The 19,063-nt window shown below is 37.0% G+C and overlaps 1 protein-coding gene across 6 annotated transcripts in view; it reads left to right on the top strand.

Moving 5' to 3' along the window:
• The window catches only part of LRRC28 (leucine rich repeat containing 28), a 164,322-nt gene that overhangs the window by 139,784 nt on the left and 5,475 nt on the right, over positions 1-19,063 (top strand). For 5 of the 6 annotated variants that reach the window (XM_041752717.1, XM_041752712.1, XM_041752714.1 and 2 more), the window contains 2 exons: positions 1,316-1,491; positions 3,110-3,269. In XM_041752717.1, the coding sequence (XP_041608651.1) occupies positions 1,316-1,491; positions 3,110-3,269 (336 nt within the window). The remainder of the gene's footprint in view (positions 1-1,315; positions 1,492-3,109; positions 3,270-19,063) is intronic. The other variant, XM_041752716.1, reaches the window with a different exon arrangement.

The following is a 19,063-nucleotide window of genomic DNA, read 5'->3' as shown; positions in this document are numbered from 1 at the left end:
CGCTGGAAACAGTCTATCAGCTACTACAGAGCAGTGAAAATGAGTAAACTGTAGTACATGCAGCAACATAGATGAATCCCAGAAATACAATGTTGACATAAAGAACTGGGTACAGAATATGAGATGCTGTTGAAAAGGCAAAATCAAACTATAATGTTCAAATTTGAAGCAGTGGGTCTCTTTTGGATATGGGTTTTGCTCAGGAAGGTGTCTCAGAGTGACCTTCTGAGGTTCTTTCTTTTCAGCTGGGTGGAGAAATTGGTTGAGTGATGTCAGTTGAGTCAGATATTGTCTCCTCTAGGAAATCTTCCTTAATTCCCTGGACAGTCACTTTATCTTCTCTGACCCAACATTAGAACAATTATATTGTAACTCTTACATTTTCCAAAGGAAAGTCATCTTGTTTGGATTTGCTTTTCTTTTGTTTTGTTGTTATACTCTTTAAATCTCTTTAACTGGGTGGCATAGAGCGGATGCTCTGATTTTCTGGTAAAAGGAATTAGCTGCCAGCTTCTGCAGCCCAAGCCCATGCCCTCTCCCTCATTGCCTGTCTCTGGTTGAGGACAGAGAGCTTACCTCAGATTGTATCTGGAGAACCAAGGTTGGTTCACACCTGTTTGTCATTAGAGAAGTAAAGTCTTGAGACTTTTAGGTAATCTGGTGGTCCCAGATGAGAGATAGGATGAAGTTGGATTCCATAGTTTTGGCAGTTGTAGGAACAGAGCTCCTCTGCCTCCTTTCTAGTTATGAGTGGCTGTGGGGGATAGGACATACCTTAGTGTAGTCAATAGGCTTTGTCATGAATAATTTCCATACAAGTTTGTGGAAGGATCCAATAAAGTTATCTTCTACCATTAAAAATCAATTTGCTTTGTGGGGCTGCTTCCCCCACCACAAAAATTTGGTTAAACCAAAGTGCTGTAACTTAACAGAGCACTGTTTTTTTCCTTTTAATTTTGAAAATTTCAGTAGACATGAACTTGGAAAGGGTAATGCAGTGAGGATCAATGGCTCTTCCAGCACAAATTGTGTCAGTCTCACAAAGGAAAGTTCCTTCAAAGTTTGTCCTTACTGGAAGTAACTGTGCTATAGCTGAGTTCCAATTGATGAGTGTATATTTCTGTGCCAGGTTTCATTAAAGAACCCAGGCTAGCATCTGTTCACTTTGAAAAGAATTCTGGCAATTCGGCAGTGTCTTAAAATTTTAAATGTATATTTTGATTAACACATTTTTATTGGCACATATATTCTTTTCCTTTTTTTTTTTTTTTTTTTTTTTTTTTGCTAATAATACTGTGAATGTGTCTTTCTGCAGCTGTGGGGCTCCCATTCAAGTTTCCGAGGTAAAGCTGCTTTCTTTCTCATCGGGGCAGCTAACTGTTTTCCTGCCTGCCGAGGTGAAGGCCATAGGGACAGAGAATGATCATGTTCTGCCTCTGCAAGAGCTGGCCATGAGGAGTCTCCATCACACCTACCACACTTTTCTTAAAGGTACACAGGACTTTCTGCCTCTTAACCGGTGAACCTAGAAATTATGTTTCATGCTGTGCCTATTGTGTCCATTTCTTACATAACGTAAAATTTACTTTAACCAGTTTTAAGTGCTCAGTTAGTGGCATTAAGTACATTCATATTGTTGTACAATGGGGCCTTTTTTTAATTAAAAATAATAATAAACCAGAGTTTTAGTATTTTATCAACACTGCTCCCTTCGGCACCCCCTGCAGACACAGAGGAGCGTTCACTCAAATACAGTCTTCAGTCATAAAGGACGGAGGTTAAAAGTTAAACCATGTGGTTTAAATGAAGGAAATTGGTGTTTGGGAACATATCTGGTGGAAGTGAGAATGCTGGCAGATGTACTTCCTTGAGTTGGGGGAAAAAATGCCAAAAGCTTATCCTGAAAGCAAAATGGGGGACCTCCCAGCAGAAGCAGGTTTCAGCCAGCAGCCTCCTCGCATCTGAGAAATTTCATACCTAAAGGGAAAGAAATATCAGGAGTCCCTGGCAGTATTACCATAGCACGTTAACTCTTGGTTTGGAGAGGATTTGGCGGTACATAGATTTTATGGGTATTGTGATATGTGTCTCAGAGATGCCTTAAGAAAGCAGGAGGCAATTTTAATAAGATACATTCCAAGTGCTTTTAAAACTGCTAAATGTTTTGTCTTTGCTTTAGAAAAAAATAAAGATCCATCCAAAACATCTCCATCCAAAAACATCTAACATCCAAAAACATTAACCCTCTAGGAATGTCTCATACAATGTTATTTTTTTAATACTAAAAAGACAACTGTAATTATTCACCTAGGGGTAAATTCTGTTTTTATAAATGGTTATTGATAAAGTTCAAATAGATATAAAGGATGAGAAGATAATTTGTGTTTCCTTCCCAAAGATGAGTCAGTAATTTGTAGCGTGACCGTTTCCCTCTCTGTCTCTTGGATGTTTCCCGTCCATGGCAATCCAGAGTGCTACACTTGTGTTCAGGATTCCTGGGCCATGGGGATGTTTTGCTTTCAGTGTTTCTTTTGTAGAGCTCCGGCTAGACTGATAAGGAGACACCCTCTCTATAAATGACAGCTTGCAGGAATGAAACACGGAAGAGCTTGTTTCGTTCTTTTTCTTTTCTTTGATTTCCTTGTTTCCCATTTTCATTCTTTTCAGTAAATATAGTTCAACTTGAGTAATGCTAGATATCCAGTTGACTTAGGAAGAATTTAATGAAAGTCAGTGTTAGTCTTTGGTGCCAGTTCTTTTTCAGTCTCAAGTCTGCCATAGAAAGTTTTTACAACCCTTCTCTGGGTAAATTAATGCCTTTTTTATCTTTGTTCTTCAAGAATATTTGGTCTTATTCTTTTCTTGCTTCTACCTCAAGACACCTTCTATTTGCTGTTAAAAGAGTAGATTTTGGTTTTTCTCTTAGTATCAAAGAGGTTAAAAAATCTTTCATTTCCAAATAATTCTGTGCCTATCAGATAACAGTATTTTCAACATGCGATACTTTTTAACTCACTGAACTGACTTAGTAACAAAGAAACATGTCTTAAATCTAGCTTAAAGAAATCTGGTTTTTTAAATTCATGCATGATTTTCTCTTGTGTTCCAGATTTGAACTTTCTGTCTCCAATCTCGTTACCCAGAAGTCTCCTGGAGCTGCTGCACTGCCCCCTGGGGCACTGTCACCGGTGTAGTGAGCCCATGTTTACGATTGTCTACCCCAAGCTCTTTCCCTTGAGAGAGACGCCGATGGCAGGGCTGCACCAGGGGTAATCATGCCTAAGTGGGCACCAGGGCTTACACCTGGGCAAGGGGTGGAGGCCATGCGTGGAAGTATTGTTAAGTCATCAGCTCTAAAGGTGCATAGAGTGCTTCCTGAGATACAGCTGAATGAAACAAAAGCACATTTTCAGCATCACAAGAAAACTGGACTTCCCTTTATTACTTTTTTGGTTGTATACAGAACAGTTTTATTGTATGTATTATTTAGAGTAGCTTATTCTTTGTAGGAGCGTTTTCCTGCTATTCCCTATTCACAATGGTCTTTAGGCAATAAGGAATGTAAGAACAAAATATTTGTTATATAATGGGACCAGCCCAGCCCTTCTATTTAATTGGCACTGCTAACTGAAAGTGCATGGCTCAACATCGTGCACACACACTTGTGTGTATGTGCATGTGTATGTGTGTTTCTGTTTTGAATTTCTAACACTTCCAAATGCCATTCTCTTACCACTCTCTATTTCTTGGCACAGTGCCTTGAATTTGCTAAGAATGTTCACCAAGTAAAAACCCCTATCCTGGTAGTTTAAAAAAAGAAAACTAGACAATTAAAATTAGGACATCAAATGAAAAATCCCCATTAGCACAACCTCAGCATATAGATATTCTACATTTAGGATTTTCTAAGTTCACATTTTTCAAAGTTAAAAAAAAAAACACAGCAAACTCTGTAACACCTCACTTATTCATCAAATGATATTTTGGGTTAGTAACTTTTTCAGATAACTTGTTATTCCTATTCAGTGCCAAGAGCGTTTCCTTTATAACCATTTTTATAGAATGAGAAGGGAGCCTGAACGGGTTACTGGACCTCTCCTAATCTCAGAATGGGATTAGAACAGCCTGCTGGGGAGGCGAGGGCATCATGAGGATTGGCACATGATGAAGGTGAAACCCTGACATATAATGAGTGTCCAACAAACAGTAGTTCCCTCTACTATCTCTCTAACCACTCCCTTGCAAAACTACATTGATCTTTTTCCAACCCTGAATGATCCTGTTGTGTTATACTTTTCAGTATCTGTTTTCACTCTCTGTATTTTTAATGTGTCCTGTTTTGTTGCGCCTGCCCACAAGAAGCCTTTCTTCTAAACCTTTCTAAATGAGTGACTTCCAGTCCAAGATGACCACATCATCAAATGTAGTGGCGGCATTCCATTTAGATTAGAGTTAAAAGGACTGAGTCAGAGTCTGAGTGTATTACTACATGAATAAAATTGACATGAAATAGGCAGAGTCGAGGAGAGCCCCAGTGCATAGCAGTCAGGTGCACGGGCTTGGACCAGAAAACCATGGGCAAAGCACTTAACATCTCTGAGCCTCAGCCTTTCATTAATAAAGTGAGCATAATAATAATATCTGCTTAATAAGGTCATTGTGAAGCAAATGAGATCATTCATGGAAAGAGCCTAGCAATGTAATACTAAGCAAATGTTGACTATTTTAATCTTTTTTTCTTAAGCTCAGAGACTTTAAAGTTTCTTGTGTGGATGTATGTGTTTTTAGCAAATGCTCTTCGTATTAGTAAAATACCATCAGAGATAATTTTAACTAATTCATTAAACTATAGTGAAACCCTTATGGATTATTGTACAATTTTCTGTAGAAGACATTTTTCTTACTGAAAATATGAAAATGAAAACAATTCCGTATGGTCAGGATACTCTGTCAGTAGCTGATAACATTCTGAATACCTATTCAAAAAGATAAACACTCTTTTTATCATGGTAATTAATTTCTGAAAATAAAGTAGATACTTCAAATGAAGTCATTTTTGTGTTATCTTTATGTGAAATTTGGGAAATGTATTCAGTATTTAAGTATTTTATTTACTATTACTTACTTCTCTGCTACAACCTAAAAATTCAGTATGAATAATCTTATATTGTTTCAGAACATAAATATAATAGTATGAGCTTAATAAAATGAGTATATTCAGTACATAGGATTTAGGCAATGCCCGTTTGTTGAGCAAAGCCAGAAGTGCCTGTGTTTATAGCACAGATGAAATGCCAAGATATAAACATGGCCTTCTGTGGTGAGTTAATGCTAGGGTTGAAATTGAGAGTTTGTGGCTTTCATTTGGTCCACCAGACTTTGCTCCTTCCCGTGTTGCTATGGAGATTGTATTAAAAGCATTGACTTCAGTTTCTATCATAGTCTTTAAAGTACTTTCTTTTGTAACTAAAAACCAAATACTTGAATTCAGTAGCTTACTGCTGAAAATAAAATCAATATTTTTAATATCATAAACTCAGGTCTCTATAATATTTTTAAGTTTTATAATATATTCAGGTCAGTTTGCATTGCGTGCCATAAAATAATTGTATTTTATGTATCAGCCAATATCTAAATTAATATGGACATCTGGCATTATTTTAAAAGAACATATTGGATATTCTTCTAAAATACCAAGTCCCATACAAGTGTTCGTTTCAACTTAAATTTAATAGAGTGCAGTAAAAAGAAATTATGGTATTTTGCATAAGCGATACCCAAACCTTCAAATATCTATAACAGAGAAGAATGACTAGTGTATTCATGACTGTGAATCCTTATGCTCATAGCAAATTTTCATTCCCCAAACTTATTTATGTTCATTTATTAAAATGGAGAACAGCAACATAGAGGGTTATTTATTATTCCCCACACAGTCATGACTTACACAAATTCTATATTTCCCATTAGGAAATCAGGCTACTGAAAGTTTCTCAGAAGTATGTATTCGTTTGCTAGGAATGCCACAACAAAATGCCACAAAACTGGGTGACTTAAATAATAGGGTATCTATTGTCTCACAGTTCCGGAGGCCAGAAGTCTGAAATCAGGATGTCAGCAGGGCCGGTTTTTTCTGAGGGCTGTTGAGGGAAGGGTCTGTTCCAAGCCTTTCTCCTTGGCTTGGAGATGGCTGTCTTCTCCCTGTGTCTTCACATCATCTTCTCTCTCTGTCTCAGTGTCTAAGCCTGCCCCCCCCTTTATTAAGGACATCAATGATACTGCATTAGGGCCCATCCTACTGACTCATCTTCACTTACCTAATTATCCCTGCAGTGATCCTGTTTCCAAATAATGTCACTGTATACTCTGCTCAGACTACCATAACAAAATACCATAACTCACTGGCTTAAACAACAGAAATTTATTCCTCGCAGTTCTGCTGCTGGAAATCTGAAATCAGGGTTCATGTGGTGAGAGCTCTTTTCTTGGTTTGCAGGTGGCCACTTTTTTGCTGCCTCAACAGGGCAGAGAGAGTGTGGGCGCACACACACCAGCTTTCTGGTGTCTCTTCTTTTTATAAGGGTATGAGTCCCATTACAAGGGCCCTGTCCTCATGACCTCATCTATACCTAATTATCTCCAGAAGTCCCCAACTCCAAGTACCATCACGTTGGAGGTTAGGGCTTCAACATGGGAGTTTGGGAGTGTACAGTTCAGCTCCTAACAATCTGGTCCAAAAATGCAAAATAAATTCATCCCATCCCAACACTCCCAAAATCCTAACCCATTCCAACATCAACTTGTAAGTTCAAAATCTTATATTAAATATCTAAATCGGGTATGGATCAAACTCGGATATAATTCCTCCTAGGGCAGGACTCCTCTCCAGTTATGAACCAAGTTATGTGCTCCAGTATGTAATGTTTGAACAAACATAGGATAGACCTTCCTATGGCAAAAGGGAGAATATTGGGAAGGAAAAAGAGGTAATGAGTTCCAAATATGTCCAGAACCTAGAATCGCATTAGATTTTAAGGCTTGAGAATAATCTTTTGGCTAATACTCTGTCCTTTGGGCCCACCACAGTGTAGGCCCCACCCCCTCAGCCCTGGGTGGGGCCCTGCCCTCTAAAATCAAGAAAGTTGCTCCATCCCCTTTGGTCATTCCTCCCTTCCCTCAATTGCTCTCTTGCCCCTTTTTTTGCCAGGAGAATTCCAGAAGCCTGACAGCCTTTCCTCATTGTGTCCCATCCCTGTCCCCTTAAGTGCAAGCTGTCAGCATTTCTGCTGAAATGACTGATTGTATAAACAGTTGTCCCTTGGTGTTATCTCCAGAGCAAGCTTTCTCATTAGTTATAATATGGATAGGCTGAGAATTTTTCAGAACTTCAAGTTCTGGTTCCTTTTTGCCTAACAGTGTCCTCCACTTAGCTCCCTCTTCTACCATCTTACTGTAAGCAGCAAGTAGAAACCAGGCCATGCCTTCAACCCTTTGCTTAGAAATCCCCTCAGCTACACATCCAGGTTCATTGCTTATAAGTTCTGCTTTCCATCCAGCAGAATACAGTTCTGCCAAGTTCTGTGTGCTTTATAAAAGGGTCACCTTTCTGCAAGTTTCTCATAACATATTCTCCCCTTTTATCCAAACCTCAGCAAACATACCTTCAATGCTCATCTTCCTAGCAGCATTCTGATGATAACGATGTATGTGTTCTCTAAGACAGTAGGAGCTCTCTCTACAGCACCCTCTTTCCTTAGTGAGCCTCATCCAGTACCCTCTAATGTCCGTGTTTTACCAACAGTTTTTTCAAGGCACTCTAGGCTTTGTCTACCATGCAGCTCAGAACTCTTCCAACCTCTGTTACCCAATTTCAAAGCCACTCCTAAATTTTTAAGTATTTGTTATGGCAGCTTCTCGCTTCCAGTAGCTATATCTGTATTAGTTAAGGGTTGTCCGGAAAAACAGAACCTATACCTATATCTGCATATATAGACAGAGGTTGATTGATTTTAAGGAATTAATTCACACAATTGCAGGAGTTGGCAAGTCCAAAACCATAGGGCAAACTGACAGGTTGGAAATTTAGGAACTGAGTCCAAATTCTGCAGGGTATAGACTTGAAACTCAAGCAGGTCACTGTCTTAAAGAAAAGTCTTTCTATTTCTTTGCTCTGTCCTTAAGGCCTTCAACTGATTAGATGATGCCTACCCACATCATGGAGAGTAATCTGCTTTATTCAAAGTCTACTGATTAAATGTTAATCGCATCTAAAAAATACTTTTACAGTATTTTTACAGCATCTAGATTGGTGTTTGACCAAACAGCTGAGCACCTTGGCCTACCCAAGTTGATACCTAAAAGTAATCATCTTGGCATTCAGAAGGTTTCATTTAATCACCAAGGTGTTTTGGGACAGGAACTACAAATGGCCCAGAATCTCACTGGTTCTTCCAATATCACTGGGTTAAGGATTATCTGTAACAGATATTACAGTGTACAGGTATTGGTATGGTGACATCTCTGCTTTTGTGCAGGGAGGCCGAAGGCTGGAATAGAAAGAACGTACTGGTTTTTAGGGGTCAGGAGATCCAGCTTGGAAGCTGAACTGTATTTCCTCTCCAAGCACTATAAGACAGGTCTGTTACTAGATTGAATTATTTAAAAAAAAAAAAAAAAAAAAAAAAAACCTTAAAATTAAAGAATTTTAAAACAAGACTGAATCATAGCAATCATATGCCTTGGCACTTACATGTGGTTCAACCTAATATAGTCTCCATTTTATAGAGGGTGGAAGGAGGTGGGACTGAGGCATAGGAATATTAGAACCTGGGCCAAGGTCTCATAGCAGAGCTGGAATTTGAACCCTAGCAGTCTTGCTTCAAATCTGTGTTTCAGACACTATGAATCACCATAGTGATTCACCAATTAGCTACTAATTGAATCACCATATAGCATGAAGAAATTTTGAAGTGGTACTCATAAACACAAAATGGATACACTAATATTCTGAACAAGATACCTCAGAAATACATGCATATGTGCAGGATGTACATCTAGCTCTTATCTGTGGTTATCTTGGGAGAGAGGAATGTGGGGTTGTAGGATAGTCAGGAGGGACTTTAATTTTCAATTCTGTATACTATAGAATCATTTGCATATTGTGACAATATATTTTTACAAATACACAAAACCAACGATTTGAATATATATAGAGAGAGAGACGGGGGGGGGGGATTTTTTAAAAACCCTTTATTTAAAACTTTATGTGGGTTAAAAAAGAAAAGATTCTTCGGCAAAAAATTTTAAGTTTAGTTAAAAATATTTTTAGGGGTGCCTGAGGGGCTCAGTCAGTTAAACGTCCAAGTCTTGATTTTGGCTCAAGTCATGATCTCAGGGTTGTGACACTGAACCCTGTGTCAGGCTCTGCACTGGGCATGGAGCCTACTTAAGATTCTCTCTCTCTCCCTCTGCCTCTGCACCACCTTTCTCTCTTAAAAAAAATTTTTTTTAAGCAGGTTGCATAGCATGATCCAATGTTTGTCAAATACGGGTACCACTATACATGGTAAAACAGTGCTTTCAACGTAACAGTGATTTCGTTTGAGTAGTACTGAATTTTTATAAAAAACTGGAATTGCTTTAGAAATTAAAAATATGTTTAATTGTTAAAACATTAGTAGACTAATGGTTTTATTTTTATTTTGGGGGAGTGACAAAGCATATCTATTCAATTCATACATTATCATTGAAGCAAAATTAGAAAATACGATTCTGCAAAAGGAAACTATTTCAAATGGAAGTACTACCACCAGAAATGACCACTGGTAATACTTTAGATTAAAGTGGACTCTCTCTAAATCCATTTCTTAACTAAGGATCCATTGAATCAGATTATTGGTATTCTCCCTATTTCTTTTTTTTTTTTAAATGTGGTAAGAGAATTTAAACAGGAGATCTATTCTCCTAACAAATGTTTAAGTGCACAATATAATATTATTTAACTATAGGTACTACATTCCACAGCAGCACCTCAGAATTTGTTCAGTGTACATGACTAAAACTGAACAACTACTCCCATTTTTTCTTCCCCCCTAGCCCTTGGCAACCACCATTCTACTCTCTGCTTCTATGAGTTTTACTTTTTTAGATACCTCATACAAGTGAAATCCTGTCCTTCTGTGGCTGACTTATTTCACTTAGCATAATCTCCTCCACGTTTGTCCATGTTGCATATGCCAGGACATCCTTCTTTTTTAAGTCTAAATAATAGTCCATTGTATATTTATACAACATTGTCTTTATACACCATACATCAATGGACACAAGTTGTTTTTCTATCTTGGATATTGTGAATAATTCTGTAATGAACATGGGTATGCAGGTATTTCTTTGAGACTCTGATTTCAATTCTTTAGGTTATGTACCCAGAAGTGGGATTTATTATATGACAGCTCTACTTTAATTTTTTGAGGAACTGCCATACTGTTTTCCATAAGCACTGTACCATTTTACATTCCTATCAAGAGTACACAATGATTCCAATTTCTCTACATCTTTTCCAACACTTGTTATTTTTTGTTTGGTTGGCTTTTTTGTTTGTTTTTTTATTTGTTTATAATAACCATCCTACAGGTATGAGATAGGATCTCATTGTGGTCTTGATTGGTATGTCCCTGATGATTAGTGATGTTGAGTACTTTTTCATATACATGTTGGCATTTGTGTGTCTTTGGAGAATGTTTGTGTAAGTGCTTTGCCCATTTTTAAATCAGACTTTTTTTGCTATTGAGTTATAGGAGTTCCTTATATTTACCCATTATCAAATATGGGATTCTCAAATATTTGTTCCTGTTTTATAAGTTGCTTTTTCCTTTTGTTAATTGTGGTTTTTGCTGTGCAGAAGCTTTTTAGTTTGATCTAGTCCCATTTGCCTATTTTTGCTTTTGTTGCTGTGCTTTTGGTCGTCATATCCAAGAATCATTGCCAATTGTCAAGAAGATTTCCCCCTATGTTTTCCTCTAGGAGTTTTATACTTTCTGATCTTACAAATAAGTCTTTGATCCATTTTGAGTTGGTCTTTTTGTGTATGGTGTTGGATAAAAGTCCAGTTTAATTCTTTTGCATCTGGATTTTCAGTCTTCAACCATTTGTTGAAGAGACTGCCCTTTCTCCATTTGTGTTCTTGGCTTCTTTGTGGAAGGTCAGTTGACAGCGTATGTGTGGTTTATTTCTAGGCTCTCTGTCCTGTTCCATTTGTCTGTGTATCTGTCTCTATGCCAGTACCATACTGTTTTGATTACTGAAGGTTTGTAAAACATTTGAAGTCAGGAAGGAAGTGAGATTCCTCCAAGCTTTGTTCTGCCTCAAGATTTGTTTGGCTATTTGGGATCTTTTGTTGCTTCCATGTGGGTTTTAGAACTTTTTTTCCTATTCCTGTTAAAAAATGCCATTGGAGTTCCTTCCAAAGAGCTCAGAATAACTCATCCACTCGTTTATTAATCTGTCCAGTCAGCAGATATGCAGTGAATGTGCCTCACAATCATGTAGGTAATGACACTATGGCTTCTCAGCTGCTTTTGAGCTCAGAGTTAGAGTTTGGCTTTCTTCAGGAAATCACTCAGGTCTTTGAGGCCAGAGTGATTCCATGACACAGCCAGATGTCTGGGTGACTGCCTTAGGACAGAGGTCTGTTTGCTAGAGGCATGCAGAATTCTTTGACTTAAGGCTTCCCAACAACATCTTTCAGAACAACTTAGTACTCCTCCCTTCTTTTTTTTTTTTTATTTTTTTTTTTAATTTATGATAGTCATACAGGCAGAGACACAGGCAGAGGGAGAAGCAGGCTCCATGCACCAGGAGCCTGACGTGGGATTCGATCCCAGGTCTCCAGTATCGCGCCCTGGGCCAAAGGCAGGCGCCAAACCGCTGCGCCACCCAGGGATCCCACCTCCCTTCTTTATCTTAGGGATAAGGATTTTATCTGTAAATAATCTCTTCTGATTCTTATCTGGTCAGATCACTTAATAAGATGTTTCTCATTTCTATACCCTTGCTTTTTATGACCATTACTTTCTTCTGTGAAACAATTAACATCAGTAATACTGACATTATTTGCTTACTTGTGTTTGGGATTTTTTTTCTTCCAGCAGCAGTGTATTCATTGGCACACTCTTAAGGTGACTTATGTAAGTTTGCATAGGTAAAATGTTCTTCACCTAAGTAAATTGTTCGTAACTGTTTTATCCTTGTATCACTCAACAGTTAACGTACTGACCATCTGCTATGTGCCAAACTCAGTACTAGGTATTGGGGATTCAGCTGTGACCAAACCAGCTGATCCATCTTTCCCCATACATATTTTACCCCTAACAATCTAGGGCATGGACCGATCAAATATAGATACCAGTATGTAGTATGTAAGCCCCTTATTCTGCACATAGGTTCTTCCCATGAGAGACAGTCACTGTTAACATAAATGTAACAAGCAGTTTTGTATATGTAACAAGCATTGTTTTTTTTTGTTTTTTGTTTTTTGTTTTTTTTGTAACAAGCATTGTTAACAGAAGTGCAACAAATGTAAATGTGTCCTGAGATGATTCTCCCTTAATATGTGCACAGGCTTAGGATATCATCCGATCAATTCTGTCTAATAAATATTTTTCTTTTGGCTTGAATTTCTGTATGAGTCAAGGCTATGCTTTTTGTTCCTAATCAGGAAACACGTTTGCAAAGAAAATACCATATTTCTTATGATTTTTTGGGCTCCAGTATGTGCCAACCACATTGTGATTTTTTTTTTAAGAATAGTGGTATTTCTGTATTTTAAAACTAAGCTAAAATGCTCTTTTTCCTGCCTCGTCTATAAATAAGTTCAAGATTCTAAAGCAACAAATGTCATATCTGATGTTCTTTGTAGAATTTACTAGCATCTTTTTTTTTCTAACTATAAAGTTTATTGCTTAGCTCAGAATTTCTCCCCTATCACATCTCTGGTGCCACGGTTCTGGAATTTTAAAGGATCAAACCAGCACAAATTCATTCTTAAGGCCGATACAATATGTTTTTAGATGAATCTCCCAAAAGTAAGTATATAGAGTTGGGATTTTTTTTTTTTTTTGTAGCACAAATATGACACCTCCAGGTTACCCACCCTACCCTCTTCATCCCTCTTCCATCGTAAGAACTTAATGATGCCAATGGGCATTATGCTTCAGGAAGTTAGAAAAATTCCACATCTTTATAGAGTTGGATTCTTTTGCTTAGAACCTTTATTTTTAAAAATTCAGTGCCATGAAATGTATTGCTTCTATGTAACATAGTTAAGAAAAAACAGGGAGAGTTTAGTTAGGTGATCCTCAAAAAATCCACTTATCATTTAAGATCATTTTGTATCTGATCTTCATTTCAGTTGTGATATATACAAATATATACATTCTGGTGTAGCAAATTATCTGAAATAGGGTTCCAACCAACTTTTTTTTTCTAAATTAAGGTAATACAAAGTATCTAATAGCTTAAAATTTATATAGTTTCCTGAATTGAGAAAATCTTAAAAGTGATTTCATCTTCTTATGAGTGTAATTTGCAAAGCAGAAGGCTTTAATTTTGATGGGGTCAAATTTATCCATTTTAATTTCATAGTTAGTGCTTTTTGTGTCCTAAGTGATCTTTACCTACCCCAAGGCCATAAAGATGTTCCCTATTCTGTTCCATTGATCTGTGTCTATCTCTCTGTCAATGCCAAACTATGTTGATTCTGTAGTTATATATTAGGCCTTACTATCAGAAAAAGGGATATTTCTTTATTCTTACCTTTCCAGATTGTATTAACTATTCTAGGGCCTTTGGATTTCCATATAAATTTCCATAGGCTTATCTTTTTCTCAAAACAAGACCCTTATACTGGATTTTGAAAATAACTGCATTCAATCTATAGATCAACTTGGAGAGAATTAACATCTTTGCTGCCAGTGTGTGAATACTGTGACTCTTCATTTATTTAGGTACTCTTATTTCTCTCATCAGTATTTGCTGATTTTCAGCATTCAGATCCCTTAGTGTTTTGTTAAATTTATACCCTAATATTTCACTTTCTTTGTGTCTATAAATGATATTATATTTTTAAATTCCAGTTTCCATGTGTTCATTATTAGTATGTGGAAATGTGATTTATTTTTGTGTTTTGATGTAACATGCCTGCAACCTTGGTGAACTTGCTTAAGAGTATAGGAGTATTTTTTGTAGATCCTTTGCATTTTCTATGTATACAATCATATCATGCCATCTGAAGGTAGAAATTGTTTTACTTCTCCCCTTTCCATTTTGTATGCATTTTATTTTTTTCTTGCCTTATTGCGGTGGTTAAAACTTCAAGTACTATGTTGCTTAAGGTGATAATAGTAGACATTACTGTAAAGTGTGATGTTAGCAGTTGGGTTGGTTTTTTTTTTTTTTAAGATTGTATTTATTTATTTATGAGAGACACACAGAGAGTCAGAGACACAGGCAGAGAGAGAAGCAGGCTCCATTTAGGAAGCCCAATGTAGGACTCAATCCTGGGACTCTGGGATCACACCCCGAGCCAAAGGCAGATGCTCAGCTGCTGAGCCACCCAGGTGTCCCAGCAGTCGGTTTTTTGTAGATTCTAATTATCAAATTGAGAAAGATCCCCTCTATTCCTAGTTTGCTGAGACTTTTTATCATGAATGGATGTTGTATTTTCTCAGATGCTTTTTCTGAGTCCGTTGATATCATACACATTTTTTTCACTCACCTTTTGATATGGTGGATGAAATTGATTTTCAAATATTAAACCAGCCTTACATAGCCAGAATAGCTCCCACTTGATCCTGGTGTATAGTTCTTTTTCTACATTTCTGTATTAATTTAGTTAAGGATTACTTTGTTGAGGATTTTTGTTTCTATGTTCATGAGAGAAATAGTCTGTAGTTTTTTGGTAGTCATTGGCTTTATTTTTTCTTTAAGATTTTATTCATTCACTCACTCATTCATTCATTCATACATTCATGAGAGACACAGAGAGAAGCAGAGACAGGCAGAGGAAGAAGCAGGCTCCATGCAGGAAGCCCAATGTGGGACTCAATCCCAGGACTCCAGGATCATGCCCTGAGCCAAAGGCAGACGTTCAACCACTGAGCTACCCAGGCATCCCGTCATTGGCTTTAGAGTCAAAGTAATACTGGCCTTATGAGTTGGGAAGTGTTCCTCCTCTTCTGTTTTTCTGCAGGAGATTGTGTAAAAATTCCTCTTAACTCTTCTTTAAATGTTTAATAGAATTCTCTAGTGAAATCATCTGGGCCTGGAAGTTTCTTTTTCTAATTACAAAGTCAGTTTCTTTAATAGTTATAAGATTATTCAGCCTGGATATTTCATCTTGGTTGAGTGTTGCCAATTTATAGTTTCAAGGAATTCATCTATTCTCAGTTTACAAATTTATGACTATGAAGTTGTTCACAATATTCTCGTATTTTTTTTAACATTTTTTTTTTTAAATTTATGATAGTCACAGAGAGAGAGAGAGAGAGAGAGAGGCAGAGACACAGGCAGAGGGAGAAGCAGGCTCCATGCACCGGGAGCCCGATGTGGGATTCGATCCCCGGTCTCCAGGATCGCGCCCTGGGCCAAAGGCAGGCGCCGAACCGCTGCGCCACCCAGGGATCCCTATTCTCATATTTTTAATGGCTTCAGGATCTGTACTGATATCACCTGTTTCATTTCTTATATTAAGAGAGTATTCCCTCTGTTTATCTCTGCCAGTCTTCCTGAAGATGTATCAATTTTATTGACCTTAATCCTAGTGAAATTTTTCATTTCATTGATTTCTTTATTATTTCTTCCTTCTGCTTGCTTTGGGTTTACTTTGCCTTTTTGGGGGGTGGGGGTTGGAACAGCAGCTCAGATTATTGATTTGAGACCTTTCCTTTTCAACAAGCATTTAAATACTATAACTTTCTCTCTCAGCACTAGTTTACTATGTCTTAAAATTTTTGATATGTTGTATTTTCATTTTCATTGAGTTTATGTAAATTTTTTATCCTTTGAGACTGCCTCTTTAATCCATGGGAAAGTAGTCATTTGACCCATGGGTCAGAGAAGGTCAAAGAACTGTTTTTTATTTCCATATTTGGAGATTTTCCTGTTGTCTTTCTGTTGTGGATTTCTAATTTGATTCCATTATGGAGAGAGAACATGCTTTTTGTTTTTTACTTACTTTAGGCTGTTCTTCATAAATTATTCTTTATTCTCTGACTTTTTCATAGAAGCTCAGGTTATTGATTTCAGAGCTTTCTTCTTTTCAAATACATATGTTTCATGTGCTACAAGCTTCCTTCTAATACTGCTTCTGCTGCATACCACAATTTTTTGATTAGTTGTATTTCATTTTCATTCACTTCAAAATATTTTTTAAAGATTATTTTTTTGAGAGAGAGAGAGCACAAGGTAGGGGAGAGGCAGAGGCAGAAGGAGAGAGAGACTCTTAATCAGACTCCACATGGGGCTTAATCCCATGACCCGAGCAGAAATTGAGTCAAGATGCTTAACCAACTGAGCCACCCAGGCACCCCTCAGTTCAAAATATTTTAATTTCTCTGGGGAAGCCCTGGTGGTTAGCGCCACCTGCGGCCCAGGGCGTGATCCTGGAGGCCTGGGATCGAGTCCCGCGTCGGGCTCCCTGCATGGTGCCTGCTTCTCCCTCTGCCTCTGTCTCTGCCTCTCTCTCTAGCTGTTTCTCTATGAATAAATAGATAAAATCTTTAAAAAAAAAAAATTTCTCTGGAGACCTGTTCTTTCACTCATGTTTTATTTAGAACTTGCTTAATTTTCAAATATTTGGGGATTTTCCATCTGTCTTTCTATTATGAATCTCTAGTTTAATTCCAGCGGTGGTCTGAGAACAAAGTTTGTATGATTTCTCCTCCTTTAAATTTTTTATGGTGCGATTTTATATCCTAGAATGTGGTCTATCTTGCTGAATAATATTACACACAAGCTTGAGAAGAATGTGTATTTTTCTGTTGTTGGAGAGAGTATCTATAAATGTCAGGTCCATTTGATTAATGGTGTTGTTGAGTTCAATTATATTTTCTCTGATTTTCTGCTTTCTGGATCTATCAGTTACTTAAAGAGAGGTGTTGAAATCTACAGCTCTAATAGTGGGTTTGTCTGTTCTTCTTACAGTCCTATCATTTCGTGCCCCAAATGTTTTGATGTTCTGTTATTAGGTTCACACATTTCACATTGTTTTATCTTTTTGGAGAATTAACACCCATATCATGATGTCATGCCCCTCCTTATTTCTGATACTTTTCCTTGTCCTGAAGTCTACTTCATCTGAAATTGATTTGTTATTCCATCTTTCTTTTGATTAATGTTAACATTCTTTATCTTTCCCCCTCCCTTTACTCTTCACTTGTTCACATCTATATGTTTAAAGTGGGTTTCTTGTACATAGTATATAGCTGGGTCTTGTTTTTTCATCCACTAATATAGTCTGTCTTTTAATTGGTATACTTAAACAATTCAGATTTAAAGTGAATTTGATTTAGCTGGATTAATATCTACTATGTTTATAATTGTTTTCTATTTTTATATTTGTTCTTCATTTCTCCTGCCCCCTCCTTTCTGCCTACTCTGGTTTTAATTGAGTATTTTACATGATTCCGTTTTATCTCCTCTTTTAGCATACCAACAATTATACTCCTTTTTAAAAAATGTATAGTGGTTTCCTTAGAGTTTGCAAAATACATTTTTTCACTAAAGCCCATCTTCAAAGGACACTATATTACTGAATGTGTAGTAGAGGTGTCTTGTAACAGAACATTCTGCATTCCTCCCTATCATCCTTTATGAAATTGCTGTCATTCATGTCACAATCCATCTGTGGCACTCATACTATACATTGCTACCCTTATTACTTTAGACAAGTTATGTTTTAGATCAATTGAAAATTTGAAAAATAAAGTACTTTACTTTTATTTATTCCTTCTCCAGCAGGCTTCCTGGTTTTTTTAGATCTGAGTTTCTGACCTATATCATTTTCCTTCTCACTGAAGAACTTCCAATCTTTCTTGCAGGGCAAGTCTGCCTGGCAGTGAATTTTCCTCTTATCAGTTGCTCTGGAAAAGTCTTTATGCTCCTTTACTTCTGGAGGATAATTTTACTGGATATAGAATTCAAAGTGATTTTTTTTTCTTTGTCCACACAAAATATTCTCTTTTCTTGCTTGCATGAAGTAAGTCCACTGTAGTTCATATGCTTGTTCTTCTATAGGTAAGGATAATTTTACTGGGTATAGAGTTCTAAGTTAGTGATTTTTTTTTTTCCTTTGAGCACTTTTACTCTGCTCTTTTCTTGCTTGCATGGTTTCTAATAAGTCCACTGTAGTACATATACTTGTTCTTCTATAGGTAAGGGTTTTTTTTTTCCTCCTCTGCTTTTTTGAAAATGTCCTTTTTCTTTTTTCTAGTTTGAATATGATATGGCTATGTGTTGTTTTGGGGTTGTTTTGTTTTGTTTTTGATATTCTGCTTGGTGCTGTTATGCTACTGGATCTGTTACTAATTTTGTTAAGTTCTTCACCATTACTACTTCAAATTTCTTTTCTCTCTTTCTTCTCCTTCTAGTATTGTAATTATATATATGTTGCACCTTTAGAAATTATCCCACAGATCTTGGATTTTCTGTTCTACCTTTCAACATTCTCTGTCTGGTAATACCAACATCTGTGTCATATCTGGCTCTGGTTCTGAAGTCTCTTCAACATGTGCTTTTTCTTGCTTCATGTCATATCTGTAATTTTTTGTTGTTGTTGAAAGTCAAGACATGTTGTATTAGGTAAAAAGAATTGAGGCAAATAGTCATTTAGTGTGAAATTTTATGTTAATCAGGCTAGGAGTTGGGCTCTGTCCCATATTTGCTGTAGGTGTAGGTGCCAGAGGCTTCAAATGCAAATCCCTTTAGTGTCATTGTTTTAGTCTCCTTGCTTGACTTTGGGCTCCATCCTATGTACTCCACCTCAGAGAGTTAGCATCTCGTTGTTTTA

Source organism: Vulpes lagopus, chromosome 4 (genome assembly GCF_018345385.1).
Source record: "Vulpes lagopus strain Blue_001 chromosome 4, ASM1834538v1, whole genome shotgun sequence".
NCBI lineage: Eukaryota > Metazoa > Chordata > Mammalia > Carnivora > Canidae > Vulpes > Vulpes lagopus.
Note: the sequence above shows the minus strand (reverse complement) of the source record. Positions and strands in the feature narration are given on the sequence as shown.